This window comes from Paramisgurnus dabryanus, chromosome 24 (genome assembly GCF_030506205.2).
Source record: "Paramisgurnus dabryanus chromosome 24, PD_genome_1.1, whole genome shotgun sequence".
Classification (NCBI taxonomy): Eukaryota; Metazoa; Chordata; class Actinopteri; order Cypriniformes; family Cobitidae; genus Paramisgurnus; species Paramisgurnus dabryanus.
In genome coordinates this window covers 23,244,003-23,261,653 of record NC_133360.1, presented here as the reverse complement: position 1 = coordinate 23,261,653, position 17,651 = coordinate 23,244,003, and the positions used below count along the sequence as shown (strand labels likewise).

Below are 17,651 nucleotides of genomic sequence, written 5' to 3'. Positions count from 1 at the left end.
TAAAAAAATGTACAAAAGTATGTTATTTAGTGGAAAACTTTGCAGTAGTATTTTATTTATTCTTTTTTTATTTTATATATATTTTATATATTATATTTTAATAAAATGTGTTTAAAAAGTGTAAACAAATTGTAAAAAAGAGTTTATAGTAATAAACAACCTGCAGTTTAATGTTTGCATTTTTTCCCTTACTGTACTGAAAATGAACCGAACCGTGGCTTCAAAACCGAGGTATGCACCGAACCGTGATTTTTTGCGTACCGTTACACCCCTACAAACTACTGATCCACTCATTCAACTGTGTTGATGTGATTGGTTACATGTATGTGACAGGAATGATTTCAAACATTGGGAAAAACTCAAATTTTATAAATACTCATGACTTTTCACATGGTTTGTCTTAAAGCATATTAAAAACACCACATAGTCATATAAACAACTATAAAAACGTAATTTTCACAACAGGGGGACTTTAATTTGCAAAAAAGGCCATTTACTAGAAAGACAATTGCGCAATATAGCACAGTTTTCCCCCAAAATATGTCAATTTCCTACCACAGGTGGAGATGGACATGCACAAATTCTGCTACTGAAAATATGCTATATTAGCTAAGACTTGCTTAGTGTCAGTGTGCATTGAGGCTGGAAACCATCTGAAACCATCCATTTCCTCACAATACTTAGTCATATTCACCATCTCAATTAGATTCCTGAATCTGGGCTGATTCACTTGCGACAACAAAAAAATTGGCCACGACAGCAAGTGCAAAGAAAAATGATGGATGTCCTGTCTAAAGAAGGCAAAACAACAAAAAACGAACAACTAAGCTTTAAAAGGGACTATGATGTTTCAGCATTTCAGAGCATGTTTTGCCAAATAAAACTAACATATCCTCAACGTCACACATTGGGACATTAATCATGGGGGTACATTTATATTTACATTTTTGCATTTGGCAGACACTTTTATACAGAGTGAATGACACACTGCAAAAAATTACTTAGTATTTTTGTCTTGTTTTCAGTAAAAATATTAAAAAATTCTTAAATTAAGATGAATTTTCTTGATATGGAAAATAAGTCTAGTTTTTAGACTAACAAATATGAACTTTAAGTAAATTAGTGCTCAAAACAAGCAAAAAATCTGCCAATGGAATAAGAACATTTTTCATGAAATAAGTTAACTTTTTTCATAAACACTTATTTAAAAAAAAATTCTTATTCCAAATTCGCTTAAATGTTATATTTTTGTCTTAAAACTAGACTAGACTAGATTTTCCTAGGCAATTTTGCTCCTTAAGAAAATATATCTTAATTTAAGAATTTTTTGAAAAATACTAAAAAAGAAATTATTTTCAAGAAAAAAAAATTCTTAGTATTTTTGTCTTGTTTTCAGTAAAAATATCTAAAAATCCTTAAATGAAGATGCTTTTTCTTGATGATCAAAACGACCCAAGAAAAAAAGTGTAGTTTTTAGACCAAAAATATCAAATTTAAGTGATTTTGTGCATAAAACAAGAAAAAAAAATCTGCCAATGGGGTAAGCAAATTTTTCTTGAATTTTTCTTGAATTCAGTGTTTAAGAAAAATGTTCAAGATTTTTTTGCTTACCCCATTGGCAGATTTTTTTGCTTGCTTTATGCACAAAATCACTTCAATTTGATATTTTTGTTTTAAAAACTAGACTTATTTTCTTGGGTCGTTTTGCTCATCAAGAAAAAGCATCTTCATTTAATGTTTTCTTGAAAATCATTATTTGCAGTGCAGTATAAGGATTTATCAATTTTTTATCACCAAATTTGTTCCCTGGGTTCGAAGTACGAACCCATGACCTTTTGCACTGCTAACGCAATGCACTATACAGGACCAAAGAAGATGGATCCTTGAAAACAAATGAACACGGTACATCATGGTCAACTGGATGCTAAGTCTTCCAATTCAGTCTTGAAAGTGATGCTTTGATAATGTTATAGGATTATGATAAAGCAATAAAAAACTGACTTCATATTCGTTATTTCTCCATCAGTTAAAATGATGGGAAGCATGGGTGTGTGACAGCAATGGGCGCTATGAACGAGTATGGTTCGGTCACACTGCTTATTGTACGTGTATTTTATGCCCTTTCACATACTCACAATGGGAAAAAAATCAAAGCTTAACAATGATGGGAAGTTCTTTGTTTCTTTACCAAAATCATGTATCTATAGTGTAGTTTCATGGCAACATCTGTCTCTGCAGCGTGCCGTTGCTCTTGCGAAGACTTCCCTGGGATAATTGTGACGCACTACCATACCAAGCCACTTAGCAAAATGCAAATGTAACTGTGGCTTTGATTGTTTATGTCTCATGTACCTGTGGATGGAGGAGGGATGGGCTGTCTGGTTTATATGTGTATGTGTGTGTGTGTGTGTGTGTGTGTGTGTGTGTGTGTGTGTGTGTGTGTGTGTGTGTGTGTGTAGGGCCGCAGAGGGGGGTCAGGGGTGGGAAGCATCTGTAGCCAGCAAAGGGTTAAACAAGGACCACCATATTTTCATGCATCTTCTGCTTCTGACATATGAAAAATGTCAACTGTCCTGTTTTTATTTTGGAGTTTTTGCACTATTCATCTGGTTCATTAGTGCCTGGGCGCTCTTGGCCCTGACAGCTGCTCGCCCCGTGCTCCCGGCCCCTGAATTTTTCAGGCTAATTTGATTCGGGGCGCCCAGGCGATGGGCAAGATGATTGACTTGCTCCCTGACCCCCGGAGCCCAGCAGCTCTCCTCATTGGTATTCCAGAGGAGTCCACCCAGCACCACGCTGGCCTGCTGTCTGTCTGCGGGGCTCCGACTACCGGTGCAACGGTGGCAAAAGACACGCGCGTTTACACACTCGCATGCACACACAAAAGAAAAACGCACACACAGACATGGGAGCTCAGGGGGAACATACTTAAACAGAATCTCGACCACAAACACATAAGTGTGCTGACACAGACACCCATAGCAATCACTTACGCATGCAGCCACAGAAAACGACTAAGAAGTCGTAAACACGTATTGTCGCCCAGACAGGAAGGGAAAACACAGTAGCGCACAGCTATGGCTTGTTACTAGATGTATGTATTGTATGTGTTAGACCAGAAACGTACTCCACACTAGTATACAAACACAGAAGCGAGGGACAACATGCGTGTATATGTGACCCTGTCATATGTAAAAATATAACCTTGATATCTTTAATACTGACTAAGTTCATGTCAAAGATTGAAATCAATGTGAATTTTGATGCTCCTAATCTCATCATTAGATTTTGAGACGTTAGCCTGGATTTCACAGGCAGGGTCACATATGTTCAAATATCTATCGGATTATTAAAGGGACACTCCACTTGCTCCTTTTTCAGCTCCCCTAGAGTTAAACATTTGATTTTTGCCGTTTTGGAATCCATTCAGCCAATCTCCGGGTCTGGCGCTACCACTTTTAGCATAGCTTAGCATAATCCATTGAATCTGATTAGACCATTAGCATCGCGCTAAAAAAATAACCAAAGAGTTTCGATATTTTTCCTATTTAAAACTTGACTCTTCTGTAGTTACATCGTGTACTAAGACCTTACGGAAAATGATATTACGCAGCAGCCGAAAATAGTCCCCTTGGTAACTTTCAATGCCAGGGGACTATTTTCAGGCACTGTGTAATATCATTGCGCCTGCTGCAGCCATGTTACGACCGGAAAGAGAGTGTAGTCCTAGCCATATCGGCCTAGAAAATCACAACTTTAAAATTTGTGTTGGTCTTAGTACACGATGTAACTACAGAAGAGTCAAGTTTTAAATAGGAAAAATATCGAAACTTTGGTTATTTTTGAGCGCGATGCTAATGGTCTAATTAGATTCAATGGATTATGCTAAGCTATGCTAAAAGTGGTAGCCCCAGACCTGGAGATCAGTTGGATGGATTTAAAAACAACAAAAATCAAATGTTTAACTCTAGGGGAGCTGGAAAATTATATTTTTAATAAAAGTGGAGTGTCCCTTTAATAGCTCACTCTTGGAGTTTTCACTCCACTATGACGGTAGTTGAAAAGCCAAACCTAAAAAAACGAATGTCTCCAAATGCAATTCATACGCAAACTTGCAAAGCAAAAACTGTATTCAATCACTTCAGGCCTGAATGTCTCAATCCGTAGAGAAGAGCTATCTATTAGCGTAATTATTATTGAGCTTTCTTCTTCGTCAAACTCTTTGCATGGTAATTTATAACAGAGGTCCCGCGTAACTCTCGGGAGTCGATATAGAGGGCGTCTGGTGTTCAAGCGCAAGAGAACCATCATTATTTCATCTCACTCATCTTTCTTGCACTCTTCTTTAATGATATATTAATCAAATGGAGGCACAGGCAAAAGGAGGGAACACAATTAAATATGAATCCATATTCTACGACTTGAAAAGTGTCACAAACTGGCGCACTCACACACATATCCGAGACAAAAACACACACAGAGAGAGAGATTCACACAGACAGTGATGATTAAGCTGGGTTTTTCTCTTCAACAACAACAAAAAAGACAAAATCGCCTCTCTGTGAATCGAAACTCCAAGCCGAAAAGTTTCAGACGCGTGTTATGTTTGTAAATTTGCTGAATGAGTGTGCAGACGCTGCTCGGTTTTATGCATCATTAGCAAAACACGGGCGAGGTAGCTCGTCGGAATGTTAAGAGTCCTTCGGAGACTCCGGCGTTCTCGTACGCAGCGTCTTTAAAGAACATGAGTATTCCGCAGCTGTACACGTCTGGGCCGAATTAATTCACTAAGCTATCAAATTAAAATCTGAGATGCGTAGTGAGACAACACCAAGGTATACTAGGTAATCTATATTTGAATAAGCGAGTTGAAACGTCTGGAAGGATGCTTGCTATTCAGGTGCGGGATGAAAAAACCTGCACGAATTAAATATATAAACAACTTCCCAATCTAAAAAAAAAAATTGTATCTCTCACACTGTACACTAAGCATTCTTTTTTCATGACAGAATATCATTTGTGGCACGTATCAAAAATGCAACGCCTTGTGATGCATACTAATCTGTTTACTTTTAGCTCTCGTGTTAATCTATCACAGAGCCGATTCGCTTCTCATCTCCTCTCGTTGTCGGCTATACTCGAAACACATGGTCGTAAACGGCGACTGTGACTTCACGGTTTTAATTGTAAAACGTTGAGCAGGAAGCCAGGCATCGTGTTTTTGTGATGAAGGCAGATGCAACGGTCTCTGCCTCTTATTTATGCAGACATAAATCCGAAACACCTTCAAGAACGGCTATTAAGAAGGGGTTTAGGAGGACTTCAAAAGGCCAGGCCAGACCTAGAGCTCAGAGATCCACCAATATGAACTCTGTCTGTCTTTAATAGAGACTGGAGACAGTGCGGGGAGGAAACGGTGAGGACACCGTGAGGGCCATTTGGGTCACCCGAGACAACGCTTTCATTTTCAGCGTCATAAAACTTAACACCAAAACTAACTGTCCTAGCGCGAGATTAATAGACCTACAAAAAATCTTTTTAAAGGGACACTCCACTTTTTTTAAAATATGCTAATTTTTTAGCTCCCCTAGAGTTAAACATTTGATTTTTACAGTTTTGGAATCCATTCAGGGGGTATGACTTTCAAAATAGCTTCGCATAATCCATTGAATCTGATTAGACCACTAGCATCGCGTAAAAAATTTTTTCAATATTTTCCTATTTAAAACTTGACTCTTTTGTAGTTACATTGTGTACTAGAACGGACGGAAAATTAAAAAGTTGTGATTTTGTAGGCCAAAATGGCTGGGAACTATCCTTTCATTCTGGTGTAATAATCAATGACTTTGCTTCCATAACATGGCTTCAGCAGGCGCAATGATATTACACAGCACTTGAAAATAGTCCCCAGCTATTGAAAGTTACCAAGGGGACTATTTTCGGGCAGTGCGTAATATCATTGCTTTAAAATTTCAGATGTTCCAAATTTCATTTACTTGCTACAGCTCTGCTGAATAACCAAAATCTTACTCAACACGTAAACAAGACCCTCAGTTAAAAAAACACAACCACACATTTCCTCTGCGGTGTAGAGAGCTGTCAATAATGCAGATGAACCACGAAGTACAATGCGGTATTATTGACAGATGCACGCGGAGAGCGTGTGTCCCGTCTGCCGCGAGGGCCGTTTGGGATCCCACCCCGTCTCTGGCCTTGTCCCGCACCCCTGCTCTTTATCGCGAGGCGGGCGGCCCCATCAGCTGACCAGATGAGCTCCAACCGAGAGTGTGGGCATCAAACAGAATGGCAGATGCAGATGGAGAAGAATGCACAGGTATTGATGATTTTCAATCGAGGCCCCGTGACCCCCACAACAGATCGACTAAAAGATTCATGCTCTCAGAATAAAGGAATTACATGCACACCTATAGACCTTTCGCGCAAAATAGATCAATGGAGATCAATGCAAGATGGCAAGAGTGTGCGGTGGAGCATTGCAGCTAGCTTTCGACTGTCCGACAACGAAATAAATTATGAAAAACGTGCAATCTTTATACACACACGTATCTATATCTTAAATCATTAGCTAATTCTAATTCGACTTTGAGAGTAAAGCCAAATTCTGCAATCCAAAGATTTTAATATGAATTTTAAATAATTTTTCTAATACATTTTACAGAATTATCTAAGATATGCTGCCTAAAAATTATATTAAACCCATGATTTACTCACCCCCAAGTGTCCGAGTTGCATATGTCCATCGTTTTTCAGACAAACACATTTTCGGATATTTTAGAAAATGTTTTAGATCTTTCAGTTGATTAAATGTAATGTTACGGGGTCCACAACCTTCAAGTCCAAAAAAAGTGCGTCCATCCTTCACAAAATAAATCCAAACGGCTCCAGGATGATAAACAAAGGTCTTCTGAGGGTAATCCGCGCGGTGTTGTTGTAGAAATATCCATGTTTAAAACTTTATTAACGAAAATAAATACCTTCCGGTAGCACCGCCATCTTAGACTCCTCTGTATTCAGGAGAGAGTTTTAGCGTAGTGTACGCACTTTTCTTAGTGACAAATTCGAAGGGCGGGGGGACAGAGCAGCAGCAGAGTAGCCTCCGTAGACTGTGTAAGCTCTCATCCTGAATGCGGACACGACTAAGATGGCGGCGCTACCGGAAGATAGTTATTTTAGTTTATAAAGTTTTAAATATGGATATTTCTACAACAACACCACGAGGATTACCCTCAGAAGACCTTTGTTTATCATCCTGAAGCCGTTTGGATTTATTTTGTGAAGGATGGACGCACTTTTTCTGGACTTGAAGGTCGTGGACCCCATAACTTCACATTTAATTAACTGAAAGATCTAAAACATTTTCTAAAATATCCAAAAATGTGTTTGTCTGAAAAACGATGGACTACAACTCGCACAGCTTGGGGGTGAGTAAATCATGGGTTAAATATCATAATTGGTGGAACTATTCCTTTATTTTATAGCACTGTCCCTGTTATGCAGTGGTTTTCAAACATTTCGACGTGTGCCCAACCCCACCCCTTTTGGAAGGGGTACATCCATGGTCAATTCATGAAATAACACAATCTCAAACTTAAAATTTTAATTAAACAAAACATATTTAATTATACAATGTAGAGCTGTTGGTTGGTAGCAATATTGGGGTTGAACTTTTAATAAATTGTTTTTTTATAAAACTGGGGCCCCCCAGCACTTTTTGGCAACCCCTGTTTGAGAACCACTGCTGTAATGTATATCAACTGTCTCATTTAAAAGACAAAGTTGATGCCAAAACCTGAGAACTTCATTAAGTATCCCAAGCTAATAAAGAAAGGTTTCTAAGCAATGAATTTTTCCTCCGGGTTGCAACATCACACCAACCGCCGGCGGGTTTGCCGATTATCAGATCTGTCACTCAAACAGATGTCAATTCATCACCTTCCCAACCACCCCCCACAGGTCACGTGACCCGCTGGCAGCGAGACAAGATGAAAGTCTTCGTGTACCACAGGGCGACAGCAGAGATCTGTTCGAGGCCGAGGCCGGGCCTGGCTTCGACAGAAGCTTAAGAGATCACAACTGTTCCCCGTTTGCCTTCTCCCCACACTTGGCTGACCCGTGGCCACTGCTAAGCAGGGCGGCCTGATCACACTGATGGGCCTGGTGCATTATGGGAGACTAATTAGTGCCAAGAAACACTGTCTCCAAGCAGCGGTGAACTCAGATGGTTGTTTTTCAGCCCCAGGCACTGTGGGAGGTGTAGCTACTGGTAAGCTGCCCCCCTCGCCAAAAAAAAAAGGAAAAACACTCAGGGGGATTCATGGGATAGAACGAGTGCTGGACTAACAATGTGTCTATTTCCGCACAGCGTGAGTGTGAATCTGTGCCTGCACGCGTGTGTGTTTATACACCAGTTTTTGGTAGCAAGCACGTCCCGTGGGTTTAAGCATTGTGTCATTTACAGATTGCTGCGGACGATTCCAGGTGGCCCTCGTTTCGGGTTAAAGCATGAAAATGCTTTCGTTGTTACGTAAGAACCTGCATTATCTAAAGGTTAAGGTTATGGGTAACCTAGTAAAGTAAATCCTGAAAAGATTTTAGGCGTATAGGTGAAAAGATGCACTTTAGGACCAAATAAGCATTGCAAGCTTCATTTTAAATTTGGACTGAGTTTTAAAGAGAAACGTTAGGATCGTATTGGATCTAAGTGCACTGTGTCTTCGGGAAGTGTACGTTATTAAAGGCTCATCGAGGCAGTCAGTATCATTTTGGATTGCGAGTAGCGCATGTTATCTAAAACACATGTAAACGTCAAGCGAATTTCCCCGTCGGCTTCGCGACACACTCCAGGTTTCCTATGCAGGAAACATTTACCTCCGACTACAAACCCATGCTGTAATTTTCACGACAGGCTGCGTGGTTGAAGTCGGGGTGTCTGATTGCGTCTCACAAAAGAAGAGGAACAGTGCTGAAGATTGCGGGTGGTGGGGGGGTGATGGGATTGCTTTTTATACTTTACCTCATAGAGCAGGCAGCCTAGCGACCAGATGTCAGATTTGAAGTTATATCCGTTTTCGTGTATCCGCTCGGGAGACATGTAATATGGGGTGCCCACTGGAACACAAAGAGAGAGAGAAAGGGAGAGAGAGAGACAGAGAGTTAGGCTATGTCTGATTTACAATGCGAGGAGTTCATCCATGGATGCTTCATTGACAAAGGATTCAGACTGAAGAGTTTTAGATGACAAAGAGGAGGTTACTAACAACAGAGAGATACACATGAACTCAATGATGCGTGCCTGTAGTAAGGGTCAAAACACATACTAACCATTTATATATTGATGGTCAAGTGCACAATCGAATAACGCCAACCTTAAACAGTGGACCATGGACAGATCTAAAAAGCTCCTTTATAAATAACGGCAGTTTCAGAAATATCTATAATCAGTATCGGCAGATAAAGCATTTTTCCCCACTATTCGTTATCAGCAGATTGTTAAAACGGCTTTCCAGATGGATCATCTAGACTATTGGTCATCCCAGTTGTCAATCATTCTGTTGATGTAAAGCCGTCGTGCGTGCCATGGTACGCTTTCTTCACATGCACACTTTCAGGTGTATATGTGTGGTGGGCTACGGTTTCAACCATTCATTGAAGTTTGCGTTCTTACCGTTTTTATCAAAATGTCTGAGGGTCGCAAGAGAAAAAGTGTCTACTAATTGTATGACAAGACGAGAAAGGCATCTGAAGAAAAAAAAACAAGACCAGAGTGTTTTTGGGAGAATATTTCACGCGCTGGTGTGCGCTAAAAACACAGGTTAGGCTTCCCACGCAAAGTTTCTACTAGACGGGTAAAGTTTGGCGTGCTATTTGGAGAAATCCATTTAAAATCACTGCTAGTAAAAGTTGATGTAAGCTATGATTGGCGATCCTTTTAAAAAGTCTTGGAAAATCTTCCGCTATACTTTTAACTAAACAGCCATTAGCTTTGCCCATTACATTCTAAATGTTTCATGTATTAAGTAAGATACTGTAAAATCGGCAAAATCAATTTTAGTTTTTCACTAAATGAAACCATTTAACTATATTACTTTAAACTAAAAAATAAGTGTAAAACTAAAATTTGCTAAAGGTGCATTGTATAACTTTCAGAAGGATCTCTTGACAAAAATGCAATATAATTTACATACCTATATTATCAGGGGTATATAAAGACTTTACATAATGAACCGTATTATTTTAATTACCTTAGAATAAGCCATTTTTATCTACATAAACCGTGGGTTCCCTTACATGAAAGTCATCGTCACCTTTCATCACTACGTTGTCTCACGTTTTGAAATTGAGGGGTGAGCTGTTAGTTGTAATTTATAACCTCACCACTAGATGCCGATAAAATTTACACACACGACCTTTAAATATTTACAGCCAGATTTATTCACAGTTTGCGCAAACGACTCTTTTGCCGTCAAAAAAAAACTCACTGTGTGTCTATAATAAAATCTTATCAAAATGTTTGGTCACACTTTATTTTATGGTATTACTGTTACAGTGTAATTATACATTTAAGTACTAAGTAATAATCATTAATAACATGTACTTACTATAGGGTTGGGGTAAGGATTAGGGTTTGGTTTAGGGTTAGTTACATGTAATTATGCATAATTAACTGTTATTAATATAATAATTACATGTAACATGTGTAACAAAGGCACCTTAAAATAAAGTGTTACCAAATGTTTTTGCAATGCATTTGTAGAAGTTTACATTTTAGACACAAAATTTATGAGAGAAGAGTATTTAAATGATTCTCGTAACTCAATTCACTAAGGTTTCCGCTAGGGGTGTGCAAAAATATCGATACTGCTAACTATCGTGATACATTTCCCCCGATAGTGTATCGATATTTCAATCTCTACTTAAAAAAAAAAAATCCCTCTGTGTGCTTCAAACGACCTCCTCCACCGCTGTAGTGTCAGGGGTTGTGTACACCAAAACTTTTAAACGCGGCTGAAAACGCCTTGAGGACGCCGAATGCCAGCTGTTTTTCAGCTGAGTGCCAGCTTTCTTCAGCTGAGCGCTTTGATAGCTGTGATACTTCAGCTGCGAGCCGGTTGGTTGCTGTGGTAATGTCCCGCCCCTCCTCCACTGTGATTGGGCGGCCGTGTGAGAACTGACATTGACGAGCGGAGCTTTTCTCCCAAAGTTGAATCTCTTTCAACTTTCGACGCTCAGCTCCGAGCGCGGAAAAACCGCTGAGCGCCGGTTTTCAGCGCGGAAAAAACCCGCTTGCGGCTGGCTTATTTGAAAAACGCCGAGCTTCCATTGGAAACAATTGAAAACACAAGTTTTGGTGTACACAACCCCTCACTGTCCACAGTTGTCTGTCATATACGGCCATTCGGCCAATGTCTCAGAAGTTAGCGAGATTGAGAAAATGGCAAAAAATGTAAAAACACCTGCAGCTTTCAAAGCCGCCGTGTGGATGCACTTTGGCTTTAATTTTTTTAATTTAGCTCTATTTTTTTACAATAAAGTATTGCAATGTATCGCAACATGCAGCACGCTGTATTAAATTATGGTGCATGTATCGTGATATGTATCGTATCGTGAGGCCGTTGCCAATACCCAGCCCTAGTTTCCGCTCGTATTTGCTCCATAATTTAACACCTAAAAAAGCTTGTTTTAGGTACACTTATACACTTATTTGTTTCTGCGCCTCTGTTCTTTAACCTGCACCTTGTCAGAAATTTCGCTTTATTGAAATTGCGCTCTGAAAATGCTGTAAATCTGGCCCATAAAATCAAAACATGCCATTCGCCATCCAAAGTCACCTGATAATACAGTTTTACCAGAAAAAGAGCCATGAAATAAAACAGCATTCATTCGGGATAGAAAAATCTATAATTTGGGAACAGTTGTAGTTTTGACATTGAAGTTGTACAACAACTTTTCCAGATGGGAGTCAAGCGCTGTAAATGTTCGTGAACGCATATAGGTGGGTGGCTTAGAGAGTCTGCGGGACTGGTTTCAGACTGTCTATAAGTACGAGCACTGGGAAATCAAAATCTCCGCTTACATAAGAGCGGATTCATTCTCATTCACCTCTCATTACAAAAGGACCTGAATGATTTACAACAGGAGACATTCAAGCTAGCCAAATAAAACGTCTTTCCCTCTACACAGGACGGTAGTGTACATAGGACTTTCTTTGAAATTGGCAAAACTGTAAAGCCGCTGTGGCAAAAAAGTCCAACCACAACCTGAACAGTAATATTTGGACCCTTTACCCGTCTTATAAAAATTCCACATTTCATGTTTCAATTGATCAGCATGTGCCCAAAAGGCTTTTCAAGACAAAGGTAAACGGCATGTTTACGCAGCGTGACGTCGCACATGTCAAAAGGCTTTGAGACTCGAGGCACAACAAAAGCGAGACTAAAAAGACCGTCAGGTCATTTAGTCTGTGGCCCTGCAGAGAAGTGTGGGTAATTGGCAGTGACTAATAGCTATCAGACACAAGAGCGGTACCCAAGAGGCCAGTCAAACTCCCTAAAGCCATCACAAGCTTCTTACTGCTCATCGACTGTAGCCGACCAGCCAACCGCCGTCAAAGATTGATGATGGAAGGAAGTCAGGGTAAAAAACTGAGTAAAATCTAAAAGAAAAAACATTCTGACAAATGCTTGCAGTTTACAAAAGTTTAGCCTTGCCGCAAACAGCTCAGATCTGACAAACCGTTAAGATGTCTCAGGTGGCGAGAACAAGAGCCAAAGCGAAACGTTTCGACACCAAACGTTGTGTCAGAACGGCTGGGCTGAGGTTGAAACACTTGCTGAGAATCATCCCTACCGACTCGCCCTGTGATGCAATGTGCATGCATGTCAGACCCATCAACGTTACTGGGATCGGTTTTTCAATTTGACAAAATTGAGTGGAATTTTATTGGTCAATAGCCAAGAATAAGGCAAAAAGTTACTCTAAAATGAAGAATTAAATAGCAATTAACCCTTTATTGGCTGATGCCATTTATTAATTGGTCATCACACTTGTGCCTCTGTCAGTTCGAGAGCTTTGACATCCATCGTTAGACACTTGAAAATATTCGTCTTCTCTTATGCTAATAGTTTCGTAAAGGCTTAGCGTGGTACAGAGCAACTATTCCAGCAGCATGTCAAATTAAGAGCGCATTACTTATTCATGCAAATAAATTGTAAACCGTGTTGAGATTCGTAACTATTGTTATGAATTGTTATGACATTATGATGCATTTTTGAGAAAAAACGAAAAAGATTATGGCGGGGTATTTACAGAAATGTTTAATTACAAAAGAAAAAAAAAACGTTCTGTCCCATTGGCTTTTCAAACCTCCGAATAAGAACAGCTTTTTTCGTCACCTTTCCCCTTCGAATGAGATGCTAGCACATAATTAGCACAGATAAATTGCATAATACGAGGATTTGCTTTCCTTTTCATTTGAATCATTTCTAGCGTTTTTGTTTCCCTCACCAAATTCCTTTGTTCCGATTTCCCCTCAGAAAACCTTCCACTCTCCTTAATTTAAAGTCTAGCAAGCCTCTGGCGGGAAATGTAAAGAAGAGCTATCTTTTCTTTCTTTCAATCTTTCGCTTTGTTTGTATCTGTGGGCTGCGGAGCCGCTCAGAGATAAAGTTAAAAGGCGAGGGCTCGGCTTCAGAGGAAAAAAATTGACAGCCGTGGAACGGTGCTTCCCGGACCTCCATCCAACCCGCGTCCCGGAGTTCTACCACGGTGGTTTGTCTCATTACAGACTGAACTGTCAACCCCCAAACCTTACCGAAACACCCCTCCACCCTAAACCGCCCTCGTGCAGAAAAAGAAAGAGAGATGGAGTGGGAGAACGCTAGAAAGATCGTGCGAGCAGGAAGCTTTGGTCTGCCCGCCCTGGGGGAGGCACAGATCGAAGGTCTCTTTGCCCATGGGTGAATTTAACCTGCCATGTAGAGACTCATGAATTTCATACCATTCAGCCTTCGTATGGAAAGCCCAAGCCTATGGGACAGGTGACATGGCGTTGTGTTGAAGATTTTCTTGGTGAACCTGCCTTGCACCTTTTTGTGCTTGTTTTGTCTATACAAAAAAAAAAAAAACATTTTGGATGCATAGGTAAGCGAGGTAGAACTGCAAAAGACCACTGCGACTGTGGTGGTACGATATAACCCTGATCCATAAACTGTTATAAATCATGTTAGGGTCCAAAAAAATTGCTCCCTAACATAGCAGTGTGTAAATGATACCGTGCAGCACGAGCTACGGGAGCAGGTGCGAATGGATGATGTGGTTGCACGGAGCCACTGGCTCCAACGAAGACGGTCCCCTGGTGACGCAGACACCATTAAGACATGATTAAGGAGAGCCCCGATTAAGCTCTTACTGAGACTGTAGCTCATCCCCAACCTTGGATGAATCGCTGCGGTTCTGAATGAAGAGAGCGAGGTATCCTGTAGAGGGCGCTGTGAGCTCAAGTTTTTAATATTGTAGTCACATGCATTCCCTGACTCAGTGTTGTTTTGTGTTGAGGTGAATGCTACAGGCTTGCGGTCTGAGGCAAACACAAAGTGTGAAATTTGGAGGTTATTTCTAGATGCTTTACAGCTATTTGCACCGATATTGTATTTATCATCACGCTGACATGAAAGATAATTTTTTATTCTTACACACCTTACTGTCCACATAGATGTATGTCTCGATGAAATAATTAAATAATGTGATATAATATGAAATATGCAAATATAAGACAAACAAAAAAAAAATACTATTATATACACACTTTCTTTTCATTATATCTTAACTCTCTTAGATCTATGTTTGGTCAAATTTCTCATAAATCAAATTTATAATGTAACCTAATGTACAGATTTTGATTAAAACATACAATTTTTATATTAAAACTACATTTCTGGTATCGGTGGCATTGTTATTACTCCAAAGAAGCTCAACCCAAAGTCACTATGATATTCTCGATTTTAAATTTCTCTCACTCTGAATCTTTTCTTTAAAGGGACACACCACTTTTTTGGGAAAATATTCTCATTTTCCAGCTCCCCTAAAGTTAAATATTTGATTTTTACCGTTTTTGAATCCATTCAGCTGATCTCTGGGTCTGGCTGTACCACTTTTAGCATAGCTTAGCACAATCCATTGAATCTGATTAGACCATTAGCATCACGCTCAAGAGTTTCGATATTTTACGATATACAGCCATGTTACGGCAGCAAAGTCCTTGATTATTACTCCAGAATGAGAGTATAGTTCCTAGCCATATTGGCCTAGAAAAAACGCAACTTTTAATTTTCTGTCAGTCTTAGTACACGATGTCACTACAAAAGAGTCAAGTTTTAAATAGAAAAAAATATCGAAACTCTTTGGGTTTTTTTGTGCGTGATGCTAATGGTCTAATCAGATTCAATGGATTATGCTAAGCTATGCTAAAAGTGCTAGCGCCAAACCCTGAGTTCGGCTGAATGGATTCCAAAATGGTAAGAATCAAATGTTTAACTCTACGGGAGCTGGAAAATGAAAATATTTTCCAAAAAAAAGTGGAGTGTGCCTTTAAAATAGAAGTTTTCACAATTTATCGACCACGTAAAAAAAGTTAATCACATCTCTTTTAAATATGCCAGATAACTTAAAATCATTTATGTCCATAGGAGCTTTTGTAAATGCAAAATACTAAACTAAAATGATATTACAATATACATGAAGTCAAAGAGCTTTCCCAAATATGCAAATCTGACCCTGATATCCAGAAAACCTTTTTATTACAATACAAATGACTACCGAGCAGAAGACAAGCTGTTAACAATTTATAAACTGCTAAAGTGAGATCATCTTGCATATAAGCGGTGTTAAAACAGCGCGTGGGCCTAAATGTTCGGCATGACTCTTTTAACTGAACGTGGCAGAATAATCAACACCTCATCATCCTTTATGCTTTCCCAAAACGCGGTGACTTTTATCAAAAGTTACTCTGTCATGGTGTGTGGACACCTTGGGGTGTCATCTGTGACAGTAATGCAAAGATCTCCTCCCCACCTAAACTTCAAAAGTCAAGAGGTCAAGGCAACAGAAGAACCCATGAAATGGTTACAGCAACTGACACACTTGACTTTCAACTGGCCCCAGGGGCCAAAGGGAAGGAGATTTTTATAAGACACATGGTTTTGCTCGCAGGCAGCCCTAATGAAACACATCCAGGCCCTACTGAGCAATCAGAGGAACTTGCTGTATTCAGGGAAAGGAGACAAACAGATGGACAGTCAAGAAAAAAGAAGAGATAAAAGAGAGGAAGTGATTACCTAGGGAATGAGCAGCAGTGGTTTTGGAACTGAAGAAGCGTCCCAAGCCCAGGTCGCCCAGTTTTACCACTCCAGTGGCTGTGATGAAGACGTTCGCCGGCTTAATATCTATAGCAGAATAAACACATGCTGTAGTAACGTATATGACACATGAAAAAAGCTACACATTTATGGCACCTATCTTTTTGCAACGCGTGCACTTAATCTTTGTTCAGCGCGTTGTGAATGTGTTAGCATTTAGCCTAGCCCCATTCATTCCTTAAGATTCAAACAGGGATGAATTTAGTAGCCCTATATAAAGACTATTACATGAGTAGTTACACAAGTAAGTATGGTGGCACAAAATAAACGTGGCGATTTTTTTAAGAGGATAAAAAATGAGAACTATATTGTATGGCGGAAGAGCACTTATGTTTGCAGCACTTTGACCTCGGCGCGCAGTAACACCATCACTCCTGACAGCTCCACATCTCGCTTAAAATTCTGTTTTACAATATAGTTCTCAATATAGCCATGTTTTATTTTGTGCCACCATACTTACTCGTGTAACTACTCATGTAACAGTTTATAAATAGGGAAAACATGGAAGTGTTTGGTGACTTCTAAATTCATCTCTGTCTGGATCCTAATGGTGCTTTCCCACCAGCCGCGGTAGAGGCGGCAAAACGTGCTATTCTCACGTAGTTGGACGCTTGAACGTGAGAGTTCACTGGCTTCATTCGCGCGTGAAAGCCACGCGATAAATTCTAGTCAGTCGAGACATTCACGTGGAAATTCGTGTCATGGGAGGGGCTTCTGCAACTCTGCTAAGACTCCGCTCGCTTCCTGTAATCACGTCACTACTACAGCAAGGTTGTGATTGGTTAACGCGGCGCGGAAATCCACCAAAGTTCAGATCTTTCAACTCGCGCGTTTCCTGCGGCAACGCTCAATTCACGCGGAACGCGCCATCCACACCTTGCCATTCGCGCGACGCTTACCGGGTGTACTGTGCCGCAGGATGCCTAATCGCGTCTTTTCATTGACTTAACATGTAAATCACTCGCGCTTCCCGCGTATTGTATAACCCTGCATAAAGAATGAATGGGGCTAGGCTAAATGTTAACACATTCACAACGCGCTGTACAAAAATTAAGTGCACGCATTAAAAAAGATGGGTATGTATTAATTTGTCTAAGTTGAGGTAAGAACATAGTAAAATATTGAAGTTTTTACGACAATCCATATTTCCACTATTACCCACTAGGTGGTGCTCTTACCCTACTTATAAAACACTGATGCATCCACTGATCTAAAAAC

The 17,651-nt window shown here is 39.9% G+C and overlaps 1 protein-coding gene across 1 annotated transcript in view; it reads right to left on the bottom strand.

Annotated features, from left to right (window-relative positions):
• Positions 1-17,651, bottom strand: part of nek7 (NIMA-related kinase 7) — an 89,299-nt gene that overhangs the window by 9,891 nt on the left and 61,757 nt on the right. The window contains exons 7-8 of the mRNA XM_065259522.2: positions 16,353-16,460; positions 9,035-9,129 (exon numbers count right to left, since the gene is read on the bottom strand). Of these exons, the coding sequence (XP_065115594.1) occupies positions 9,035-9,129; positions 16,353-16,460 (203 nt within the window). The remainder of the gene's footprint in view (positions 1-9,034; positions 9,130-16,352; positions 16,461-17,651) is intronic.